Source organism: Lepisma saccharinum, chromosome 3 (assembly GCF_977018435.1).
Source record: "Lepisma saccharinum chromosome 3, izLepSacc3.1, whole genome shotgun sequence".
In the NCBI taxonomy this organism is placed as follows: Eukaryota; Metazoa; Arthropoda; class Insecta; order Zygentoma; family Lepismatidae; genus Lepisma; species Lepisma saccharinum.
In genome coordinates, this window is record NC_139231.1 from 59,463,720 (window position 1) to 59,487,756 (window position 24,037).

At 38.5% G+C, this 24,037-nt stretch overlaps 1 protein-coding gene across 1 annotated transcript; it reads left to right on the forward strand.

The window, feature by feature from the left end:
* Nucleotides 1-1,390: 1,390 nt before the first annotated feature.
* On the forward strand, nt 1,391-6,482 carry LOC145985550 (uncharacterized). Its single transcript, XM_083119619.1, has 2 exons — nt 1,391-1,408; nt 5,077-6,482. Exon 2 carries the CDS (start codon nt 5,079-5,081, stop codon nt 6,480-6,482), a length of 1,404 nt encoding a protein of 467 aa, XP_082975745.1. The 5' UTR covers nt 1,391-1,408; nt 5,077-5,078.
* Nucleotides 6,483-24,037: the final 17,555 nt, after the last annotated feature.

Here is a 24,037-nt window from a genome sequence, read left to right on the forward strand (position 1 = left end):
GAATTGTTCACGAATGAATACAGCTATCTGAGTACCTACGAAGACGGCCCTTCCCGTCCCTACGTAATATACGTATATATAGAGAAGGGGCAACAAAACCAGCAATTTTTGCTTTCAGTTGTTCGTTGGTATCTCGATCTTCTGTTCAACTATATTTCTGATTTTTGAACTTTGATTTTGTTTTCATTTTTGTTATTTAACGTCGCTTTTCTTCCACTTTTGGTTAATGGCGACGATGAGCATGAGATGTAATTAAACTGATGAAGGGACACCTATCACTCCGCTACGTAGGTCGTTAACTGTTTCTTGACAAAGAAATATTTCTGAATAAATTTACTATTTCAGGCCACAACGTTTCCATGCATTTCACTTTTCACTTCACAACCAAAATAGACAATCTCCCATTCGTATCATTCTACAGAATGATGGGGATAAAAACCAGTCACTCCCACAATTAATCAATGGATGATGTAACTTATTCATCCTTCATCCTCGATGATGAGAGCACTCGTCATTAACATGACAAGTCAAACGCTTGGCAGTGCGAAAGGCACAACTAAAACTAAACAGCTTAACAATTAGAAAAGACAATGGTCACTCATTGGGTTTTATGAACCTCTTAACCTGGATCATGGCTGGGTTAGGATAATTACCTGTCCATCTGAAGAGTGATGATAGATTCGAAGAATAAAATAAACTAAGACCTCTCTAGGCTTCGTTGCTCGTTGACCAGGACTCTCCTCACTCTTCCTCAACTCCTTTCTCTAAGCTGCTCTCTCTCCTCAATCCAAATCAAAAGTCAGTCCCTTCTCAGTCTGTCTCACCTCTATATTCCCCAGGCCATGGATTATGCATTATGTACATACCACAGAGGTTGAGACAACTGAAGTGAACAAGTGAATGCCCTGGTCAACATGAAGCATCCAGAGAGACTTTAAATAAAATATAATCTTATGGATTAATACGCATTTAAATTGAAAAATTCTACATTCCTCTTCTATGGTCCTTTTCTTACTTCCACAAGGCTTAGGGAGCGACACGGTTAGGTTATCTGAAACTTTTCCAGAAACTGACTTTCCTTCAATGCAAACCCTTCACAATCAGGAAACAAGACTGTCACTAGTGGGTGACAGAAAGTATACACCTCAATGGAATGCAAGTGTAAGGAAGATAGAGCAATCTGGTAAAGTTCGGATGAGTCGCGGTTTGTTCCATGAGAAAAGGGACAACTGCATATGTATAGATAGTCCTGCATGCATGAAATGAACGTAGGACCAAGGTGGGCCGCAGTAGGACTGGGGGGCTGCGAGTTTGACATGGCTGACAATTGATTGCCACGTCAAGAGTGATAGAAACGTTGCTTAGCATTTAGAGGGGCGCCATAAGTTTACAAAAAGATACGAATTTGGTAAGTTTAATTTGCTTGTTGGCGAATTGCAACTGTAGTTCCACTGATAAATGTCAAGACTTATCATGGAGGGTTAATTTATTTTGAAGATTCTACAACTAAGTATGTTGCCCTGCCTTCGAGTTCGTGTTGTGGCTTTTTATCTTGGTTGTAATTCTTATTTTTGTCTATTCTGTTCCTCTTCGCATGGCTGCACAGTGATCCAGAGTGCCTAAAAAATTGGCAAAAATGAGGAGCTCGCCTTTTGAGCCCTAAATCAATAGAAATGTGTAAAATTAGCATGTTTAAGGAAAAATCGACACACACAATTGACATGACACTGATTATTTAGACCTATTTCAATACAAACTTGTGACCACAGTAATGGTAAACTTGACTTGGAAGATTGAAATACATTCCCAAAAATAGATTAAATAATAATAAAAATAATGATAATAACGATAATAATAATTGTTATTATTATTATTGTGAAAAGTATCGTTATTGAAATACATTCCCCAAAATGGTAATAATAATAGAAATGATAATATTGTGAAAAGTATCGTTAAAATGAAATTATGCACAAAAAATGTTTAATGACAGGAAAACAGACTTCCCATTAAATCACTTTCAAGAAAAATTAATGTTTTTTAAGGCACTAAATAATATTTATTCACAAGTTCCGATGCCTTTCCTTGTCCTTCCTTCTTTAAATGTACTTTGGTTGCGAATGTTAGTTCCTTGGATGTATTTTTTTCCCCGGAGAAGTTCTTCAGATTATCGCTTTCATTTCTGTCGGCACTTTCTTCAAAACCGACACTACTTTTCAGTGTGTATAGAATAAAAGAAAAAGCAACACAAAACACCTCAATTTTTAAAGCTAACAGATGATTTTTTTAAAAAAATATATTTTTCTTCTATTCGGCGACAATTTTCATATTTTTAAAATACTTTGCTGCGGTACCGCGACACATCAACACTTATCTTTTTGACACAATATTCAGAGATATTACCAATATTTACAGAATCTTACGAATGAAACACATGCTTAATTTGATCTCTGCGACGCCAGGGGTGCCGGGTTCCAATCCCGCTCGGGCGTGGTTGTTTGTAAATGTCCATTCATCAATTTCACCATTTCATCACGGATCCCCATCTTCGCAAATTAGGCAAGAGGTACAAACCGCGAAGTAAAATAAAACAAATCAATCAAATGCTTAATTTGATCATTCCTATCTTTTCCAGATTTTTGATGAAGAATGTTTTGTTGATTTCTATGATGCACCACCATTAACCTGTAAGGACACGTGAATGAATAAAAAATACCCAAAGCGATTTTGAAATCTATTTTGTAATATTTTCCAATGAGTGCCTGAGGACACCCTTCTCAGTACCTTTCCAGTGTCATGACCTTGAATCATCTGTGAGGCTTTGTTTGTTCCGTTCACAGGGCGGTAGAAACATCGCCTGCGCAAATTTCACTTATACGTTTCAATTTGGTATTACAACATGTTCTTTTCTTCTCTCATTTTTATCAGTTGCGAAAAAATGAATGTTCAAAATCAATACAATTAAAATTACCAATAAATGTATTGTTAAACATATTCTTCCAAGTAATTATGATTCGGACTTACGACGTAATTTTGCTTCTGGGTAACATTTCCACAGCGCGAGTCTTTGGGGAAAAATTTTAGGGAGAGTGTTTATGAGAGTTTTGGGGAATTAGGGGGGTGTTTGTGTAAATCACTGTCACACTGCACTACTTCAGTACTGCTATATGTATTATGCATCAGCTGATGGCGAAATCGGAGACCTCTCATTCCACAGACCGCGCACACGTGATCACGTTTGATTCAGGGTTGCCAGCTGACTCATTAACATCAGAGCATACGTTTACATACAAGCTAATTTTGTCAAAAGTAGCAAAAAGTAGTAAAACGTGTCTCCCGTACCGTTTTCACAATGCTCCAATGTATCCTTTGCTTTAGAAATCGTCGCGGGAAATAGCGACGAAATCTATGTTAACTAAAGATAACTTTTGTATTTTCAAGCCAAAAATAAAAACATTTTATTTCAATTCAAATGTGTGTTCCTTTTCTGTACATTACTGAGAAGTTGTTAGTCTACCAAGCACAATTTTATTTCTCGGCGAAAAAAGTATTGCTACGAAAAGTCTTAAAGATAAGTATAAAATACGGCCTGAAAATTCCATTTTCAAAAACAGCCATTTTGAGGCCCGAAAACAAGAACAAGCAATAGATTTAGAGAGAAATTTCTCTGGCAGGTTCATGGCCCATTTAGTTTGGAGAAGTGTTCATGTTTTGTCCCCTTATCGAAAGTGAAAATTTCAATTTTGCCGACTCTTTTAGCATTCTGGATCACTGTAGGCTGTCGTGTTACTAGGGTATGGGAACCTTGAAACATTGTATAGTTACATTTCTCTTGCCACGTATTGCCTTAGGACCAGATAACAGGAACAATAGACCTAATATAATCCTCTTCGAACATGACGAGTTTTATGTAGTCAACTTTTAATTAACAGTAATTCAAATGTTTTGATTCGGTGGAATAGATGGTCACTCATCTGAGTACTTTCCAGACATAACACTGCTTGATTTTCCTTTTCATTGGATTACATTTATAAACTATGTTACGTTCCCCGGACCAACTTACTTTTATTCCTCAACGGCGAGCATGAGACTTATCAGCCTACTTTGAAGCCCTCAGGTAGTGGGAAATCAGATAAGGATATGTTTACGTAAACCTTACTAACTCTCGCACACCAAAAATATATTTAGATGTAACTTAATGTTAATATATTACACTTGCACTCGCAATTAAACTCCTTATTACAAACAAAATTGTATTAAGATCATAATAGTTCTTGACTACACAAATTAACACATTCACATTTCCAAAATCACTTCCATTATCCAGCAACATTCATAATATCTCTCACCTCACAACCCCACAATCAAATGTTTTAAGGTTAGTCCATAACCATAACAGACTGACTACCCAATTGAACAAAACAAATTACGTCATCAAAGACAATTAACATATTAAACATATTAAACACTTAAAATGATACAATAAGTGGGTGCGTATCAACTAGCATATTAGATTTGTTTCTTAATTAAGTCTAAGCAATTTGTGAATGCGTCTTCTTGGATCTCGTTCGCTTATGAGGTATTTATGGTCGGGTTATAGTGGTGAGATTGTTGTGCCCAGAATTTCAACCTTTCGCGTTGCATTAATTCAGTAGCGTTTCTTGATCTAATGCTTCTCTTATTTGAATGTTAGGTGCGTATAGATCTACACCAGAGATTATTCTCTGTGCCTTGTTCTGGATACTTTGTAGTGGCGTTTGGAAGGTTGGATCACTGACTGTGGGGCATATGTTAACATTATTCTTAGTAGAACGTTGAACATTGTCAGTCTATTTTTTGTTGTAAGTGCTGTGCATTTTCATATTGGATATAATTGTGTTACCTTTGCGCGCTAGATTCTTGAGGTATTCTTTAAATGTGAGGCCCTCATCGAGTAGTATACCCAGGTAGGTTGCCTTTGAATTCTGAGGGGGGGGGGGGTGTCATTTACTCCCATTTGGAGATTTAGTGGATCACGTTTTCACTTTTTTGTGAATAAAACTGAGACGCTTTTATTCGCATTTACTCTTATTCTTCCAGTGATGGATTTATCAACGTTGAAAAATAACCTCTTACGATGCATAAGCGACACAAAGTGTCAAGTGTTGCACGAGTACACGCATGCTGCTGACACTTGCTCAGCATGCGAATTCAGCTGCGAGAGGTTCGCCAGAGCATACTGGGTGACTGCAGACACGCTCTGGTTGTTGTGGTCCCTCGAGTATCAGCTGACCTGTTTCGAGTGCCGCGTCCGATGTCCGCGAGGAGTTTTCGGGCGTCGAGGCATGACCGGTGGAGTCGACGAAAAGATGTTGCAGGAAGGAACTTCGAACCTTGCCCGCAGAGAAGTGTGTAAAGAACCAGAGAAACAGTCCAGTCGGTCGAAGCATGTCGACTACAGACCGTACAAGGAGAAAGGATTTGATATAGAGATAAGTGGGACGCCTTCACAAGTTCAGGTGAAGGAACGCACCGGATGGGAGCCAATACAGTTTGCATTCACACGCCAAGTTGGAAGCAGGTCAGCCTTGAACCTGGAACTGGCCGCCGTGAGTGTTGACTGTTATCGAACGGAGACGACGAGGGACACTTGTGAGCGACACTTGGAAAAGGATGCAGAGGCGTTCGCACCACGTTCAGATGACGCTAGGAAACAGTTTGAGGGGAAGACAGTTTTGAAACTGCTGATTGAGTTCGAAGCTGTTAGTTTTACTTTCTGGGTGCGTAATCTCTTGTACTTACCAGTGACAGACACGCGGAGAATAGCAAACAATGAACTGCTTCCTTTTGCAGAAGCTTCCGCGAGGCCTGCTATTCCTCCAGCAAGTGTTCTGTTCTTGCTAGGAGTTATATTGAAGCATTTTAGAAGTCAAACGAAACGGCAGATCGTCATCGGAGTTCCGAGTCTCGTGCGATCACTAGAAACCGAAAAGCAGCGTGCTCGCACCCCGTCTCGCTTTGAAATAAGAGACGACTCGGTGGAAATGATGGACGTGGACGAAGAGGAGGAAAAGGAGCCGCGCCAATTCTTCGTGCACGACGCACTTGACGACGAGATAACGAAGCTGAAAGAAAATCTCAGCCGGAAGAGTGAACGTTATCGTAGAAGAATAAATAAGGAGGACATACCCCAAAATATGAAGCAGATATGCTTGGAGCAGCTTCTGGATCTGGATACGATTTTGGAGGAGAGTCTGGCCGATAAGATATGGAAACTGGAATTCTCGGCCGCAGATGCTTGGTGTCGTGGAGTAGATTACGTTCTTCTCGAAAAGCGCCTTCCTGGTTGCATGAGAAGAATTGCAACAAGTGTGAGTCTCGAGCTCAAGAATGGATGCAAAGAAATCATCGCAAGAGCGAAGATAAGCAGACAGGTGAAAAATAAGACATTTCTCCATGCTCTGCGTAACCTGTGCTGCTGCTTCGGCAGTAATGGCTGCCAATAAACGCTAATCTCTCTCGTGACAAAACAGTCTCCTCTACATTTAGTGCCATTTTTGTGAGTCTTCACTTAAATTACTTGTGATATTAGGTTTCTTTAAGTCGTAAATGCTTAGATAGTCGACAAGCAGTCAGTCCCGATACGAAGTGAAATGAGTGTTAACTCCGTTGTGAAGTAAAATACTTGTCAATCGTATCGTGGAATGAAATGCATGTCAATTCCATAGTGGTGTGAAATGAATGCCATTCCCGTCATGTACTCTTGGAAGCGAAGACGTAAGATGGTAGAAGCTGACTAGTGTTTCCTGCGGGAAGAGTTACACGTTTGAAAGCCACTTATCCTTGTTGAGGCCAAGGAAGTGCGACGGACTAAATACAATCAGATTAAATTTATTAGATTGAACCCAACAACTACGACTCAATAACTGAGTCTCAACGATCCTGAAACGTTGAATATGTCATTGGTTTGAATTATTTATTTTGATACACTTTGCCTAGTAACGCTGGTGACGCGTACAGATCGCTGGAGATTAAAATTTTATACCTTCGGATTTCAAATAGGATTTCAAATAATTTACAACTAACAATAACCCCTTTTCATAGCAACAGCATTGACCCAAATTACACATGTGAAATTCCCCCCTTCTGAAAGAGAAGAATTAATCATTTAAACATTTTCATAAACATCAAATACAAATGGAAGAAAATGTTTTAGCACGTAAATATGAACACCAGAAACAGTAAACTTGTTTATTGTTTTCAATTTAACACATATTACCTGCGTATGAATGCATCGACAATTTGTCCTTATTAAGTTAAGAAACATAAAATAAAGACTGTCGATACATGAACGAAAATTTACCCATCAAAGTCATTTAACATGCACCATTAATACCATATAAGGAATTACAAAAGTCCTAATTACCTTTTATTTAGACATTGAACCAATTTTGGAACATGTTCCTAGCATATTTTGACTAGAGCTGTGCGTTTCTAGCACGAAAATAAATCGTTTTACGTGTGCACAGAGCCCTTATCAAACATGGCGTCGATGGCCATTTTGTAGATAACGCATGGTCTGTGACGTGTACTAGTACCGTTTCCCGTAAAATTCAACACACGCGAGATAGCTATCTCATAAACAACTTTGCTTAAACGTTGTAACACGATCTTCGAGAATTTTCTTTCTCTCAAAGTCACTTAAGATGATAAATTTCCTCACCTGGTGTGTCGGGAACGACGAGTCCAGTACGCACGAGTCCACTCTTACCTCTCTCTTTCCGAGAGCTCCATTCCTTTCCAACACTTATTTTTGCGATGTGCTTTCACTTCATACCATTAACTGCCGTTTTGTCCTAACTGCCGATGTAAGATTCCTCCCTAAAGCACGGAAACGATTCTGATTTTCTCCACTGTAGTGACATTGCTTTGTTCACTCCATGTTTTTCTTCCGGAAGTCCTTCTCCACCCCTGCACACCCTTATCGATCACTGTTTGTCATATTTGCAGAGCACATTTGTCTTTACCAAACAACAATTTTTTATGATTTAAATACCACACGATAACAGATATGTATATGCGTTAAAGAACCCAGTGTAATGCTCAATAAGATAAACTTTTTGCTGATAAATAACCAAAGGCATCTAGACCAAAACGCTGTATATTTTATGATTTTGCGCCATAACAGCGAATTGCCCATGCGTGCAGTGACCGACACATCAAAATGTCCTTGTGCATAAGGAAACCGCGAGAAAATCGGGTCTCAAACAAAGGAATTTACAATTCAACTGCGCACAACGGTCAGAGCCATCTAGCGATTCTTCGCGTAACTATTAAAGCAACAAAGTTTTCATATTGCATAGGCATTCCACCTATCGTGAATTCTTTGCACTAGACGAGTTCATCGTCTTTGGACCTGAGTTGGGCTATTTTACCCCAGCAAAACACACACGAAACTTAAGTTTCCAGTATACCTTATGACAGTTCGTCATAAATGGCGCCCAACATAGGGCTGAACCCTCACATAATACTTTTGTTACAATACTAAAATTAGACTTTCATCAAATAAACATTCATATTCTACATATCCACTAATATACATATTTAATATATACAGACATATTACTTTATTGTTTACAATATAAAACATCCCGGATCACCAACTCTGGTGACTACATCATACTCCAGAAAGAAGGAACCCCGCATGTGTTTTGGCGTCTTGTAGAACATAGTGGCTTGTATATTTTTGGTTGGAGCTGGAAACAAATGAATGCCTAGGCCCACCGCAACATTATACTTACTTGACTATTAGCCCGCCGCAAGCATAACCTAACTTGACCTTTACCGCATCATACCTGCCCCCACCCGCAAACTCAACAACACCCCCATGGAACTACCTAAACAACTCCTAATTCGCTTCTGGATTCATTCTATATGAGCTAATCACTATTTAAAGGCGTAGTATGAGCCTTGTGTGCTACTACCCTAAAGAGCTGCAGTTGGTATTTTCTTTGACCTGACCACAACAACGATGCAAATAGTGGTGTTCCAAATATTTGTGAGATGAATACCCTTGAGCAATCTATCATAGAAAATGTCTTATCTTATTTTGGAGCAATCAGGAAGATTTCAGGCTCATCTCGCATGCTAGTACGCCGCAGAAATTTCACCTACTTGGTCAACTCGCCCGCCGCAGGCTCAATCTCACTTTACCCATACGAGAAATTTTAACCTTGCTTTTCCCCTACCCCCTCCTTATTTGCACTGTTCTTAACTAAAACGTCCGATTTACAGCTAAACCCCATCGTCTGTAGCATTTCTTCCACACCTTCCAAATTCAAATCTAGTAATCTTTTCACCCAAATTTTTACCTTGTCATCTGAACAATTCCAAACTTTACAATTTTCTATCGACTGGTGATCCAATTTTTCTCCTGTCACACAATCTATCAATGAAAGCGTGGAATCTTTACTGTTCTTAACACAAAGATAAGGGCCGACAAAGAGGTCACAATATTTTCTTATCACCTTATCTCCGGTACCACTTAAGGTCTGATTCTTAACAAAGACTAGCTTTCCCTCTTCGACTACAGGTTTAGCATCCATCTTAGCATTTTGTTGCTTCAATTTATTTTGCCTTTTACTGAGGCTAGACAAATTCGCCATAACTAGCTTGTCATTCCAAGTGACATTGTTAGCATCGACCCCCAGAGTCGGTATATCGGTCAATCTCTTTGTCATGTTTAATCTCAACTCCATTGGAGAATATCCTGTTTGTAACGAAATGGAACCATTCAGAAGGCGCAGAGCTTCAGGTACTCTTTCCGGCCATTTGTTATGATTGGAATTACAGAGTATTCTCATCAAACGGTTCAACTCCGAATGATAGCGCTCTACCCAATTTGAGCTCGGATGGTACACCGGAGTGTAAACAAGTTGTACCCCCCATGTTTTCATTGCATTCTGAAAAATGTTCGACTTAAATTGTGGCCCATTATCAGAAACTATCCTCTGAGGAATTCCCAAATGAACAAAGTACACTTTTGACAATTTATTCATAATGGTATTAGCATTGCTATTAACCACCGGGTATGCCACCATGGCATAATTGAGAATATACTTTGCTAACCAGTTGAAACATCCCAGAACCCTTTAACATGTTAAATTTCTTTTACACAATATCTACATTCAAAATAGATCCCATAAAACTCAAAATTTGGTGTGTCAGATAGCCAGAAATATGTTTTTCTTACAAACACAATTGTTTGGACAAACTCAGTAACCTTAATTGCGACTGTGCAAGGAGAATTCACCAAAGCCAGAAGCTACATCAAACAGATGACGTCAACAGCCCCGTAATTACATGGCGCGCAATCACTGCCACCAAATGTACCACTACCATTTTTGTTATTAATCCTGGAACCGAACCAGGATACTCGCCTTAAGTAAACCAAAGATACGTTTTATATGTCTTATAATTTCACGCTGCTATGCAAGATTAATTGAAATTAATTTGTTCCCTCTTGAATACTTGTTACCATCGGGTGGCATATCTCAGATACCCCCTACCATCACCATGTCACGTATACAGAGAAATCAAACCTATTGAATGTCGTTACTTAAACTCTCCAAAATACAGACTCCAGACGAACTTGTGTCAGGACTAAGCCGACACTAATGGCAAATGTCCCCTCGACACCCTATCGTTCTCACATTTTCTATGTGTGGAGACGTATTTTCCCAAGGACGAACAAATACAACATCCAGTGTCCCTGATGTTCCCTTGTGTTTCTTTAGAACGCCAATCAACACGATTCTACCCGAGAAATTCGCACAAAATTTTACAATGAAACTTGCATGCACATGTAACAACAAATTCAAAATGATACTGCCCACTTAAAAGCTGTTGGCTCCAAAATGATAGTGAGGTTGCTTGACATGTCTATGAATCGAGAATTTAAATTTTCTTCTAAGTTCAGCGAACCCTTCACTTTGTGCATGAAAGACGACTGTTCATTTGCTGAAAGATCTATATTCATTGAAACGTTCATCAAAGACAAGTCCGGTCCCAAAGAATCTACTTCTCTAAGAGGTGTGAACTTCAAAAGTGCTTTACCATTGGGAGTATGATAAAAGAAAGCATCTACGTCAAAGTTTAGTTCACCGTGAACCCCATATATCACATCTAAACCTAGCAAAACGGGTACATTTAGTTTTTTCACCACTAGAAACTGTACATAATAATCATGCCCCCCCAAATTGATCATCAACTTCGTGATACCTTCCACAGATTTAGACCTCGAACCAGTATAATCTACTAATTTAATATTGGATGCTGGTTCCAATCTTGGTCTCGAAATCAACGACGAAATCGATTTCCAAGTGTTAACTTCGAGGAGAGACACCTCGGCACCACTATCACAGAGAGCATTAAAAACTTTACCCAATATGGTAATTTTAATCATAGCAGACGTATGTCGTTGGTAACCCACATTAACAGGTACTGTTGAATTCATTGCATCAAGAAAATCACTCTCCTCTTCCCACGTATCATTAATATTTACAAACTGTATAGCAGGAAATTTTAACTCACCCTCACCCCCTGCCCGTTGGTAAGAGCTCCTCTCCCGTTTTCCGACCTGATTGGTTCATTGGAAATCTCTTCGACAGCATGTATCTCTGCCTCGACTACAATCTGAGAACTTGGTTCAGGACTACCACGACCCGCCATGGTAAAAATACCCTTTTTTCTCAGGAAATTCAACACCTGAACCATTCCTTCCCTATTCCAATGAATGAGATCAGTTCTTCCCCGCGAAGGATTACCCAGATACTCTTCATATAAACCAATGCGTAATCCACCTTGACTGTTAAAAAATATGGGCGAAATATCATGCACCTTGACGTTTCTACCGTTATGGAACGATACAATGTATTCGTTAATTCCTCGCCATTTCAACCATACGTTAGAACTCACACTTCGCATTATTCTTGCTAATGGAGGTAAGGTTAACCAATGAATTTCCTTTGTTTTTTCCGACAAAAGTTCCAACGTTTCCAGCAGGTTGCGTTTAATAGTTTCCTCCGACTGAAAGTTCAGAATATCATTTGTCCCTATCATTACGACTACAGAATCAGCTAATTTAGAGCTCAATCTAAGCCTATTATTCAACTGTTCTGTGGTTTGTCCACTTACAGATAACCCTATTCTCCGATTACCTCGTTCATCAATGCAAAGTTGGTAATTACCAAACCTTTGTGCCAGTCTGACAAACATGCTGTCACCTATTAATTGCTTCCCTTCCAATAAAGGATCAAGAGTATTAAACCAGCCTTTACCCCTTGGATGGTTATACGGTAATGCGGAAGTGTCTTTATTTACGGGAGGATTATTGAAGGTCAAACCCACATCACCTCCTACGATGTGGGTAGAATCTCGTTTCCCAACGAGGAATCTTCTGTAGAATTTTTTCTATTTCGTAAGCGTCGCTTCGAATTAGGACTTACGTAAGCCTCTTTCCTTACGCTCGTCGGTGAAGTGATCATTTCCCGTGACCCTGGTCTAAGTTTCTCTTCAGAGACCTCAGATGTGACTGAGACTTTGCTCACCCCACCCTTAAACCCTTTGCCTTTAGGAAGTGGAGCGGCGTCTCGTTTAACATTTACATCCTGTAAAGATTCATAGTTTTCTATTATGTGTATCGCCTCCGCGAAGGACGAAACATCCTGCATCACGATGTGTTCCCTCAACTTATAAGGCAAGAGCGTGCCAATTTGAGCCACGATATGAGAGTCCTCCGCCTTAGGTTGAATGGAACGTAACAACTTAAAGTTCCTCGAGAAGAATTGTAATACACTCTCCTCCGAGGTCCTTTGATAGGGCGAGTTCAATACCTTTGCAAGACAGGAGCTACGCCACCTGGAACTCTCGTAATGGTTAATGAATTCAGTTTTGAATGATTCGTAAGTGACTAAGTGAGCTTTCCGCTCCGAAAACCAAAGTTTCGCGCTATCCGTTAATAATTTCGGAACATACTTTATGTATTGCATCGGGTCTATACCATATAATTCTAACAGTTCCTCAACCTTTTCCAAAAATTCAGATGGAGTTACCGTGGTGATCAACCCATTGAATTTCGGAAATTTCAACAAGTCTTGAGGCTTTATGCTGTACACTTTGGTACGAACCGCGTCCTGATTCTGGTTACGATCAGACCGTTCTTTGACAACTTCTAACACCTTCCCCTCACTCTCGGCTTTTACTAGAGACCCCAAAACTTTAGCTCTTTTGTGCCTAGTCTTAATGTAGCTTTTCTTGCTGAAAGTGGAATTGACCTTCCATGGTTTTTCAGCATCAGATGTGGATTCGGTGCTCACCACATCATGACAAGGAAATGATTTAGTCCTGCTATTCTGCTTAACAGTAACAACGTCTGAGTCGTCCGTTGAGGTAGCTTTATCTACACAATCCACCCTTTCGAACCCAGACCCCAAACCCTTGAGACCCTTTTCATTCAATTGTTTGCCGCCCCTGATTCGAAGATGTTGAGTAATTCTAGAACCATCTTGTTCCCAGTTGGTCAGAACTTTACTGAACCTATCCATGGAGCTTTCAAGAGATTTCAATGTCACCATGACCTCCGTAGGCAACGTGTTAAGAACAGTAGTTCCCGAATCTACGTTCTGAGAGAATGTCTGTCCAACAGTCTGAGATGAAGAAGAACATTCCTTCTTCATCGCAGCTAACTCACTTTCATTGACAACTTTTCCAATTTGTGAGCTCGATGATATTTGATCTAAATTCCTATCCCTACTCCCTATCTTGTCTAACACTTTCTCTACAATTTGCCCTTCCAGTGACTTAATATCATTTGCCTTCTCAATTTTCATCTGATCCAAGGACTCATGCATTCCCAGTACTTCTGAATCCAACCTCTTTGCTAGTGCTTCATACTTTGCTTCCAACCCTTCAGCCCTATTCATACACTCTACCCTATATTGAGAGACCGACAACGTGAGATCATTTAGACCTTCACTTGTCTTTATAACATCTTGCTGCAGCTCTAATATGCATTTACTGGTGCCCTCTAGATCAGACTGCAGTTTACCCACTACCTTACTTGTATGAGCTGCGAGTTCTGTTTTGAGTGACTCAGTGCATTCCTTGTTCCTTTCCTCGCTCTGTTTAATAAAGGCGAACAAGGAATCTAATGTAACCGGTTCCTGCTCCGTTGCCATTATTAATATTATCTTTAACAACAGCAATTAACCAACTAAAGATTAACCTACTTGAAACCCAACAAGAAATTCAATAATGCAGCCCCTCTGCACTTGAGTCCTCGTAATCTTGCGACGGACTAAATACAATCAGATTAAATTTATTAGATTGAACCCAACAACTACGACTCAATAACTGAGTCTCAACGATCCTGAAACGTTGAATATGTCATTGGTTTGAATTATTTATTTTGATACACTTTGCCTAGTAACGCTGGTGACGCGTACAGATCGCTGGAGATTAAAATTTTATACCTTCGGATTTCAAATAGGATTTCAAATAATTTACAACTAACAATAACCCCTTTTCATAGCAACAGCATTGACCCAAATTACACATGTGAAATTCCCCCCTTCTGAAAGAGAAGAATTAATCATTTAAACATTTTCATAAACATCAAATACAAATGGAAGAAAATGTTTTAGCACGTAAATATGAACACCAGAAACAGTAAACTTGTTTATTGTTTTCAATTTAACACATATTACCTGCGTATGAATGCATCGACAATTTGTCCTTATTAAGTTAAGAAACATAAAATAAAGACTGTCGATACATGAACGAAAATTTACCCATCAAAGTCATTTAACATGCACCATTAATACCATATAAGGAATTACAAAAGTCCTAATTACCTTTTATTTAGACATTGAACCAATTTTGGAACATGTTCCTAGCATATTTTGACTAGAGCTGTGCGTTTCTAGCACGAAAATAAATCGTTTTACGTGTGCACAGAGCCCTTATCAAACATGGCGTCGATGGCCATTTTGTAGATAACGCATGGTCTGTGACGTGTACTAGTACCGTTTCCCGTAAAATTCAACACACGCGAGATAGCTATCTCATAAACAACTTTGCTTAAACGTTGTAACACGATCTTCGAGAATTTTCTTTCTCTCAAAGTCACTTAAGATGATAAATTTCCTCACCTGGTGTGTCGGGAACGACGAGTCCAGTACGCACGAGTCCACTCTTACCTCTCTCTTTCCGAGAGCTCCATTCCTTTCCAACACTTATTTTTGCGATGTGCTTTCACTTCATACCATTAACTGCCGTTTTGTCCTAACTGCCGATGTAAGATTCCTCCCTAAAGCACGGAAACGATTCTGATTTTCTCCACTGTAGTGACATTGCTTTGTTCACTCCATGTTTTTCTTCCGGAAGTCCTTCTCCACCCCTGCACACCCTTATCGATCACTGTTTGTCATATTTGCAGAGCACATTTGTCTTTACCAAACAACAATTTTTTATGATTTAAATACCACACGATAACAGATATGTATATGCGTTAAAGAACCCAGTGTAATGCTCAATAAGATAAACTTTTTGCTGATAAATAACCAAAGGCATCTAGACCAAAACGCTGTATATTTTATGATTTTGCGCCATAACAGCGAATTGCCCATGCGTGCAGTGACCGACACATCAAAATGTCCTTGTGCATAAGGAAACCGCGAGAAAATCGGGTCTCAAACAAAGGAATTTACAATTCAACTGCGCACAACGGTCAGAGCCATCTAGCGATTCTTCGCGTAACTATTAAAGCAACAAAGTTTTCATATTGCATAGGCATTCCACCTATCGTGAATTCTTTGCACTAGACGAGTTCATCGTCTTTGGACCTGAGTTGGGCTATTTTACCCCAGCAAAACACACACGAAACTTAAGTTTCCAGTATACCTTATGACAGTTCGTCATAGAAGTACGATAAATCGCCAATAACTGCAGGCAAGATAAATTGGTTGGGTATGGTAGAATTTTCGGAGGGATAAAGTACAATGATGTAAAACGTCCCCCTTAGCGATAGACAAGCGTATCTATGAATGTGGAGGGGGGACTAAATACCATAGGTCGGGTATGGTAGAATTTGCGGTGGGATATTTCGTATCAGGGTATTGCGAGCGAAGCAGGCAAGAAAATTTTTACAGCCATTTCTTTGCAGTCTTTCAAGAATATTAATTTAATGTCAATACTTTTTTATGACCCCGCAATATTTACTCTTTTCCAGCTTCTCTTTTCGCACGTTCGGCGCTAAAAACGTGTGGATACCATAGCGCTAAATATAATCACAGATAAGGTTAGGTTATCTTATCTGTGAAATAATCCCCTGAATATAATATTCGAACTCTCCCCCACTACAGAAATCCATTGGCAATCTAAGATTTGACATTTTATCAAGAGCTTCATATCCCCCCCCTAAATTTAATACTTACTGTTTATGTAGAAGAGTGGATGTTGCACAGATAAGATAACCTAATTCTCAGTCCCCAGAATTTTTACAACAGTATACAAGATTTGGATATCCCCTCAAGTTAACGCTCAATCCCCCCCTAACTAAAATATCCTCTATAATCTAAGACATAACACTGATCTTCAAGAGTTGTATATTGCCCCCCCCCCCGCAAAAAGTTTAATTCTGAATCCCCCCAGAATCCACGTGTCAATATGTAAGAGTTGGATATTTCCTTCCATCTCCCCTCCCGATAATACGTATTACAATTCCCTTGGAAGCCTACAAATTACTATTTATATAACAGCAATGGTAACTTGTGTCCAATGCTATATTGTTCACGTCAAATTTCTATCATAACCTCCCCCCCAAATTGGGTGGACGCAACGGGCGTTCACAAACCCACCTGTGAGCACCCATACCCTTAAGTACTTTCTTTTCTTCATCTAATGGATTAAATATGGCGCATTTAAGATGTAAAATTTTTAGATATATTTTAGAAAAATATATAAATGTTGAATTTTATGTTAATTGAGAGGGAAAAAATCCCCCCCAAACAAATCTCGATGGCGCAGTCTGCGCCATAGTCCCCCCTGTGGGCACCCCTGATACTAAGTAGTTGACATATTCATTCAAATTGTAACGTTTCACTAGAAAATTATAACCGGTTAAATACATAATGTTGTAGTATTACCGCCCACAAAAATTAGTCCTTTACATCTATTATTCTCACTTTTATTTATTACATTTTTAAAAGAAAAATAATAAGCCCATGGGGCGCGAGGCCCCTTCGTCCACCCTTTGCTACGCCTCTGTTGTTATCATAATTCCTCCTATTGTCACGGTAAATTGAAGGTCAGATATGAGGAGTAAAAAGAATAAAGAAAGTCTGATTTCCTTTTACTGCAACTTGTAGACTCGTTCTAATCCAAATTTAAACTGTAGGTCCAGTCGCCAATTAGCCTATCATGAACATACAGTGGACTTCTCGAGCCTGTTAAACGTGATAATAAAAATACAGAAGGAATGAGTCTTGAATATTATTAGACTTAATAGTACATCCAAAAAGCATGGCAGTTGGAAGGGGTGATCGCCCCTTTCGCTCTCATCGTAATTCCGTGCTTGTCCTACGGCAACTTGTTTCTTGGGAAGCGATGATCACTTTATTCAAGGCTATTATCTTATATTATTATTGCACGTGGCAATAGCACAAACAGGGTGATTTGTACTCATTGTACCGGCATTCAAGAAAGGCAGTAGTGTGATTTGACCTATTACTGGCGCGAGAAATGATGAACCCCCCTCAGGCAGATTTGGCTACACTTAAAACAGGCTCAACATGCCCATATGAGCTTTTTGCTCAAGTGTGGAACCCTGCCTAATCAAAGATTTTTGTGAAAATGCCCTCGGGAAGTTCCCGTGAAATGATGACCCCTCTCAGATTGATTTGCCTACACTTATAAAAGGCACTTCTGTGAGATTGTTGTCCATAAATTTGTTAAAAATATGCCCCTCTTGATATTTTTTTGCCCAAACCTAAAACTAAGCCAAGATGCTCATAAGAGCTACCCACACACACACACACACACGCACACATATTTACTTCCGGTCCACTTCAGGTCCACTTCCGACCCACTTCCGGTTCACTTCCGGTCCACTTCCGGTCCACCTCCGGTTTGCCTACTTCCGGTCCACTTCCGGTCCACTTGTGGCCTATTTCTGGTTTATTTATATTGCATTATGTTTTGCAACAAATTATTAGACATGTGTTGTTTTCTGATTGGTTGGTTATGACATAATGTGATGATGTGTTATATTCTGATTGGCTTATTGTTTCAGATGTTTTCAATGCGGTCTGTGCTTAGGCTATATAAAGAGATATTGCATTGCATATCAGCCAGTATTGAGAGAGTTGTTGAAGAGTAAGGGTGTGTTGTTGCAGTGCTGCTCATATTTTTTTAAACACAAAAATATTGCAAATTTATATAAATTGAATTACAAATCTATTTGATTTAATAGACAGAATTTTTGACAACCTGTCATAGGTTTATTAAGTATAGAGTTTTGATTTGAACCCCAAGAAATTTTATATAAATACCAAAGCCAAAAATATTAACACACACACACACACACACACACACAAATCACACTGCTGAACCCAACTGATATTTTTTATTAAGCATAGAATTTTGATTTGGACCCCAGGAAATTTTATATAATAAACAACAACAAAAATGCCAAATCAAAAATATTGTAATCAATGCAATAAGAATATAACCAGCCCCAATTGGGCCAGGCATCAAAGGAATTGTAATCCAGACAAATGCAGAACTCCCACAAAAATATGCCCTAAATGCCATAGAAAATATAGCATGGAATACTTCACTTATAAACATAAAGGTACTTGCTCTGCACAGTCATCAACATTGCCCCCACAACCATCTACATCTGGTCTGAAAAGGAAGCATGAAACACCTGTTAATGCTGGACCAGCAAAGCAGCCACGCTATGAACCCATCCATAGCAGTTTTAACGGCCAATTAAGGGATCACCGGTTTGTATCAGAGCAAAAATGTGACATTAAGAATTTTTTGAACAGTATAAATCCAGATGTGCAGGCAATTCTAAATGCACAAAATGGCTCTTATAAGCTGTCCCTCAAATTGTTTACACAATATAAGAAGCCAAATGGCACAAAATTTACACAGCCCCACATAACAGAAACTGTACCTGTATATTCAAATACAAATTCAGACAAAATAATAAGCAGTTTGATAGATCAATTGATTATTAAACACTCTGAATTTGCTGCAAAAGAGTCTGGATGGAGCCTATGCGGATCTCCACACAAGCTCTATGTTAATATTTCTGAATTCAGCCCATTACAAGGATCTACAAATTTGCCATTACCTGCCAATATTAAAAACAAACAAGCCGTGGTTAATATAAAAAATAATGATGAGAAATGCTTTTTGTGGTGTATTTTATATGCTTTGTATCCAGTTTCAAGGAATCCTGATAGAATAACTTATTATAAACAACATGAAAATGATTTTGATGAGGCAATGGAGGGTTTAGAATATCCAATGTCTGTTCAGAATATTGATAAATTTGAAAAAAGGCCAGGAATATCAATGGTAAACAATTATCTATTAATGTATTTACTTGTTCTACTGGCCGTGGCAATTGCTTGATAGATCCTCTCAGAATCAGTACACTTGATGATGATTCTGCTGTTCCGATTGATCTGCTCTTAATTGAAGAGGATGGCACATATCATTACACTTTGATACATAATCTTGAAGCTTTACTCAGAACACAACTAGACAAAACTCATAAAATATTCAAGTTGTGCAGAAGATGTTTGTCTGTATTTGATGGTCAAAAAATGGTGAATGGGGTTCGGGAAAAGAATGCAGAAATTGCTAAAAACAAGTTAATTGAGCATCTGAAATACTGTGGCAACCATAAACCTGTTCATATGGTGATGCCTAATCCAAGTGAAAATGCCAAATTCAAAAAATTTGAAGCCTTGTTGGAACACCCAGCATATATAGTCTGTGATTTTGAATCAAATCTCAAACCCCTTGCATTCTGCAGTCCAGATCCTGAGGAATCTTCAATTACATCATACCAGCTACATGAACCTTCTAGTTTTTATTATGTTGTTGTACAGGATGGTGTTGTTAGTAAAGAAGATTTATACATGGGAGCAGATGCCATCAAAAAATTTGCACAAAGAATAGAAAATGAGTGCCATGACATAGCATCTAATGTTTTATTAAAATCAAAACCCATGTTGCCTTTAACAGAGAAACAGATTGAAGATTTCAACAATGCAGAAAAATGCCCGGTATGTGATTCTGAATTTTCAGATACAAATATCAAGGTTCATCACCATTCCCATACAGATGGTAAATTCTTAATGGCCCTGTGTAATAGCTGTAATATTAAGATCCAGAGACCAAAATTTGTCCCCATATTTTGCCATGGTGCATCCAATTATGATTTTCATCATCTGATCAGGTACGAGGGGTTTGACAAGCAGAATTTAAATATTTTAGCTGAAAATAATGAGAAATATATTGCCATTAGCAAAATAATTAAAGTTAATGGTGTTCCTATTCACTTAAGATTTCTTGATTCATACAGAATTTTATCGGCTAGCATGGCTACACTGGCCACTCAATTATCTGATGATCAATTCAAAATCACATGTGCTTCGTTTCCAAATCAGGACCTGAAATTAATTAGGCGGAAGGGTGTATATCCATGTGATTATGTTACATATTTTTCTAAATTTGATGAGTGTTCTCTGCCACCACAACAAGAGTTTTACAGCAAAATCAGAGGATCTGGAATCACTGATGAAGATTATCACCATGCCCAATTAATGTGGAACAATTTAAAATGCCAGACATTTGGTGATTATCACAAGGCATATTTAAAACTTGATGTTACCCTCTTAGCTGATATACTGCAGGCATTCAGAAAATCTTCCATGCAAAATTATAAGCTGGATCCAATGTATTTTTACAGTGCTCCGGGCCTAGCATGGTCTGCAATGTTTTTAAACACTAAAATGCAATTGGATCTGATCCAGGATCAAGATATGTATCTGTTTATGGAACAATGTATAAGAGGAGGCATGGTGCAATGTTCTCAGAGATATGCCAGAGCAAATAACAAATATATTCCTGATTATGATCCAGCACTGCCATCAAATTATATACTGTATGTAGATGCCAACAGCCTCTATGGTTATGCCATGATGGATAAATCGCCATATGCAGGGCTTGAGTGGGTTGAAGATTTCAATATTGAAGATCTTAAGGATTTTGATGACAGTAACTATGGCCTGTTCTTAGAGGTTGATCTGACAATTCCTGATGATTTACACAACACATTTTCTGACCTGCCTCCAATTCCTGAGGTTAAGTGTTCACCTGGCTCTAAACAGAAGAAATTGATGATGACTCTGGAGCCGAAACAGGATTATGTCATATATTACAAAAACCTCCAGTTCCTGATGCATCATGGTGTTCAAGTGACCAAAATTGGAAAAGTTTTGAGGTTCAGGCACTCAAGATGGTTGAAGCCATATATTGATACAAACACAGAGCTTCGAACATCTGCAATGAGCCAATTTGATAAGACCTTGTTTAAATTGATGGTCAATTCTGTGTATGGCAAAACAATTGAAAATGTCAGAAAACATATTGATGTTAAAATAATTACTGACCCCAGCCGGAGCAAAAAATTGATTGCAAAGCCCAACTTCAATTACAGAAGAATTTATGATGAGAATATGGCACTTTTCAACATGAAAAAAACAAAGATTAAGTTTGATAAGCCTATTTATGTAGGGGCTGTGATATTGGAATTGGCCAAATTACACATGTTAAAATTGTATTATGATGTGTTGAAGCCTTTTTATAAGGATCGTGTAAAACTGATGTACATGGACACAGATAGTTTTGTTCTTGATATTCAAACAGAAGATGTTTATCAAGATATAGCACAGCCTGAATTGTTTAAATATTTTGATACCACTGAACATTCAAAAATTAAACCCCACAACAAAAAGGTGCCTGGCAAGTTAAAAGATGAGACACTTGGTGATGTTATCGTGGCATTTGCTGGGTTAAGGGCCAAGATGTACAGTTTTGAAACATGTAGTGGCGCTGTTGCCAAAAAGGCCAAGGGCATTGGCAGAGTAATTGTTGACAAAGAGCTTGAATTTGAAGATTACAAAAATTGCCTCAAATCATGTAGCACAATCAGAACATCAGAATCCAGAATTCAGAGTGTGGATCACTTGTTGACTAGCAATATTGTAAGAAAAGTGGCTCTGGACCCACATGATGATAAGAGATGCATTTTATCATGTGGCATACATACTCTACCATGGGGTCATTGTGATTTGAAAAGTGGTAATCAATGCCCAATTACAGAGCATGATTTGAAATAAATAAACATGCCTATGAACTTATTTGGGTTCAAAAAACAGGCTATTATGGACCTGCCAACACCACAACCCTCTTCTGATATAATCTCTAAACTAAGTGCTTTGTTAATTATTCATCTGAACAGCATACTTACAGATGTTGATGATGAAACAGGTAAAACATTGTACATATTTAACAATAATTTAAATCATTACCAATTACCTGTAGGTGGTCAATTGCAATTTATTACAACAATATTTCTGAGGGTCGGGGGTTGGTTAATGACATTATAAACAAGCTGCCATTTGAACTACACATTCCAGGCTATCAGTATTGTGGTCCAGGCACAAAATTGGACCATAGATTAAACAGAGGTGATCCTGGTGTTAATCCCCTAGATGCTGATTGTAGAGACCATGACATAGCATACAACACACATTCTGATCTTGACAAGAGACATGTTGCAGACAAAAAATTAGAAGAGGCTGCATTTGGTAGATTTGTAAGCAAAGATGCTTCTTTGAGTGAAAAAATAGCAGCATTGGGAACCACCATAGCTATGAACACCAAACAAAAACTGGGGTGGGGGCTGTGAATATGTATATAATAAACCTACAATGAAGGCCAAGGGTGTTATGTATCAAATACCTTATGCAGGTCTTAAATCTCTTAAAACTATTGATAGCCTTTTAACCAAAAAGCAGCGCAAGAAAAAAAGCTCTTGTATTGCCAAGGGCCATGGTATGAAATTGTTGCTTAGTACCCCCCAATTAAAAAAATTACAACAATCGAGAAAAAAATTGCATACAGGGGGTTTCATATTTACTATCCCGGCCATCTTAGCAGCACTTGGGGCTGTTGGGAGCTTGGCTGGGGGATCAGCTGCCATAGCAAAAACAGTAATAGATGCCAAGAAAAATAGGGCAGAATTAGATGAAATAAAGCGCCATAACCTGGCCATGGAGAAACAAGGCAAAGGTGTTAAGAGAGCCATAAATAAGTTTAAAAAAAAACAAGAGCCGCTTACAAACCAAGATATTGAAGCTTTAATCAAGCCACTGGGCATCAAACATTTTAGAGGAGTGTGCATGTCTGATTCTTTACCAGAACAACCACTCAACAAAGAGTGTGGCATTGTTAACTTGGATAAGTACAAAAATCAGGGCACTCACTGGATTTGTTATCTTAAATATTTAAACAATGAGGCATTTGTGTTTGATTCATTTGGAGGTGTTCCACCTGAAAATTTAATAAAATATCTAAAATCAGCTAATCTTTATTACAATAATGCCCGTGTTCAAAACTTCAAAGATGTTAATTGTGGACATTTGTGTTTATCTGTTCTCAGATATATGTCTCAAATAAATAAACCATCAATTGAAAATTTTCAAAAGGCCTTGTGGTATTTAAAACATCATGGGGGTACTCCATCTCACCAGCCAAAATTCAATATTGAAACTCAAATTACATGATGATATAGTGTATCCCAAAACAATAGCTCTTAGAGCATTTTATGGCATGTACTTGATCCCTAATATTACACACCACAACAACAAAATTGCAGTAGGGGATCAAAAAATTGTCATCACTCCAGGGCAATATA